Here is a 3,273-nt window from a genome sequence, read left to right on the forward strand (position 1 = left end):
TCGAATATACGTTGTGAGGACGCAGAGTAAAATTTACCGCTTTACTGATATAATACAGGATTGATCAGAAGGATTATTGAAGAATAGCGAGTAGAAATCGCTTAACCGTGAGTCAAAAGCTGTTGTAAGAATACTATGGAAGAGCACTAGTCTAGACAAAACCTTTATACAAAAAAGGATTATATATATAGAAGTAGGAGTGGTTTACATAAAACGTTAGAGGGTATTCATTTAGATACAAAGGAAACTGTAAAAATGTGTATTTTCGTAGACAAAGATAACAAAGAAACGTATGGGAGATAATTTTGAGGAATGTGATTTGGTGAATAATGCAGTGATGAATCATTAGAAATGTTCTAAGCATTTAATGTATGATAAATTCTCTCGGTTTTTCCGACAACTGATAGGAGATACTATCTCTCTTCCGATTTACGCTTCTAGAAATATACTTTCCGCGATACTATGCTAAATAGATGTTCAAAATAGATTTCTGTCAAAGTTAAACATCAAATGTGATTTTATTCGAATATGTTTGACTAATTTGTTCTAGTTTTGACCACTTTACGAATCATATAACTGTTTTGTTGTATATATATATGAGATGAGAATAAAAAAAGGAACATTATCCCCATGATGAGGTTCTTATACTTTGCATGGCTTTTTTACTGGCATATCAAAATGGATACCAACTCCTTTACAGTATAACATTTTGCTATTGTTTCGTTCGTTTCCAGCTTTGAGAAGCAGCACTTCTAGTTCTGCAAATTATAGCTACAACAGCTAAGCAATAACACTGAGCATAGCCGTAATGTAAATAAAGTAGCTCCATGTGATAACTTTCCAGAATTTCAAATAAAGGGAAAAACAACGACAAGAATAGCAGAAAATTGCAGAATGTGTTTACCAGGATAATTGAGGATATGTGGTCATTTGCTTCCTGAGATTGGTATTAGTACCCGCCAAGCATTTGCCTTTGTGCAGAAGGAACTTATCATGTCAGTCGCAAGCTATTTCGTTCAATTGAACAACTAGCAGAATAGAAATTTAAATTCCATTTCAAATGTAAATCTTATTTAAACATTATGATTATGTAAATCTTACAATATTAACGTATTGACGCTGTGTGCATGCAATATTATAGGCCCACGATTGGGCAAAATGTGATACGGAGTGACTTGATGAACTTGTAGAACGAGACATCAGATCATCACTGGGATCACCGTTGAAGTTACCACATAAGCCACAAACCTAGAACGCAGCAATTCCAGCTTTGTTTTGCTACTTTTTACACTTAATCTGTTTGTTTAATCGTTTCTAGTTACATTCATACTTGCGTGAACTTCTAAGTACTTTATCTAATCTAAGCCAAAAACTGGCGCCATATTTCTACGTTGTACTGGATAAAATGATATTTAAATTAAATCCTCTGCGAATATGTACCACTATAAATACTTGGACACAAATATGTCTCAATTATATGAAAAGTTAGATTTGATACAATTGTATCCTTTTTAAAGAAATTCATATCAAATTTTGTAATCAATGGCAGAAAAGGAAAAATACTTTGGACTGATGTCGTTTGGTGAGGACGATTTCAACAAATGATTTCCCGTCCCAAATTACTTTTAAACCGATCAGTTTGAATGAAACAACAATGTTTCCGGTAGTAGGATCCTCGAAAGCTCGATATTCTGGCCAATCACTATAGCGAACATACGGAATGCTGATTATCTTCGTACGTTCACGTATAACCTTAAAAAAAAGCATTCGTATAAAGCTAATATTTATCGAAATTTTAAACAATTCTAAACTTGCTCCTTTTTTTTATATTAATCCAATGATAAAGCTAAGAAAGGTTGTAACCTTTTTTGGTAATAAATGCATAGTAAAGAAACTTCCATTGAAAAGTGAGATGGCAATAATTACACGTTTTGTCCACGTTAACGATGATCTTCCACCGTTTACACCAATTATTTTGAACTGTGGATCAATCCTGTTAATGAAATAAGTTAGTGGTTTATTATTAATTCTTTTTCCTTTTATTGTAATTAAATTGGAATCAATTTTAAGCATTTCTCAAATTCATCATATAAATTCAAATTAATACCCATTCAGTGAGCATTCTTGCGTAAGAATGTAACTACACATCCCTTGAAATGAATAGCCAAATTTGTCGAATGTTAAATAATGTGGATCACCGAATATAGTACATGAACCTTCCTCTGCAAACAAAAATTAATTGTTTCACAATGTAATTTTACCATTTATTGAAGAAGCATTTACCATTTAGGATTGCTGATATAAAATGGTTATGTCAAGAATAACAGGATGTTGATATTATCATGATAATAAACAATGAATTTAGGGAGAACAGAAATGTTTGATTGTTTAAGATAGATTAATTTAAATAAAACATTTACTTTTGTTTAATAAAATGGAAGATAAACGTCCGAGATGAAATGAATTAGATTGGAGGAAAATGTTTGGAATTTACAAATATGAATTTTTCCATGACAAATAGTAAACTTTTGTTATTTATTTCTCATTACAATATGCTAACTTATAGCAGTAGTAATTAATTTTTTTTCTAAACTTCTGATCGTTTAAAAAAGTGAATGAAAAAATTTTAATTGTTTGTTTTCATTTTCTCCTTTTAAATTTATTGACATGAATTAGGCATTGTTGTAATATTATATTTATTTCCATAATTTGTATGTGCATATTTACTTAGCTCACATTCATGACAGCATGATCCATTCACTTTTTTGAAATGTCGTCCTTGGGGACATTTTCCTTCCCATGGACAGTTCATTTTCTTACATTTTATATATCCATTAGCGCATATGCAGTTAGAACAGTTATTATCCAATGTCCATCTTGTACCATGCTGGAATATTGAAATATTGATTGATTGATAATTTTTTGTTTTCCATATGAAATATATGTGTGTTTTTTGTCTTTTTTTTTTTAATTGATCAACTGCTTGAGGGATTAATTGACTGATTGATTGATCGATCGGTTGATTTTGTCTTTGCGTATATGTATCAATGCATTTGACTAAATATGAAATTCTTATTAAGTTATGTGATGTTTGCTTAGTAAGTAATCCATTGATCTGGATAAACTGGATAATCTATCTCTATCATACTGGATAACCTACCTCTACCATACTGGATAATCTACCTCTACCATACTGGATAACCTACTTCTACCATACTGGATAACCTACTTCTACCATACTGGATAACCTACCTCTACCATACTGGATAATCT

The 3,273-nt window shown here is 31.2% G+C and overlaps 1 protein-coding gene across 1 annotated transcript in view; it reads right to left on the reverse strand.

Moving 5' to 3' along the window:
• Window positions 1-1,086: 1,086 nt before the first annotated feature.
• LOAG_17717 (bmper protein) overlaps window positions 1,087-3,273 on the reverse strand; it is a gene marked incomplete at both ends in the record, with an annotated part of 5,395 nt that continues 3,208 nt past the window's right edge. Inside the window, 5 exons of the mRNA XM_020450380.1 lie at window positions 1,087-1,248; window positions 1,564-1,752; window positions 1,864-1,993; window positions 2,108-2,222; window positions 2,728-2,887. Coding sequence (XP_020305952.1) covers window positions 1,087-1,248; window positions 1,564-1,752; window positions 1,864-1,993; window positions 2,108-2,222; window positions 2,728-2,887 — 756 coding nt within the window. The remainder of the gene's footprint in view (window positions 1,249-1,563; window positions 1,753-1,863; window positions 1,994-2,107; window positions 2,223-2,727; window positions 2,888-3,273) is intronic.

This window comes from Loa loa, assembly GCF_000183805.2.
Source record: "Loa loa unplaced genomic scaffold supercont3.118, whole genome shotgun sequence".
In the NCBI taxonomy this organism is placed as follows: domain Eukaryota; kingdom Metazoa; phylum Nematoda; class Chromadorea; order Rhabditida; family Onchocercidae; genus Loa; species Loa loa.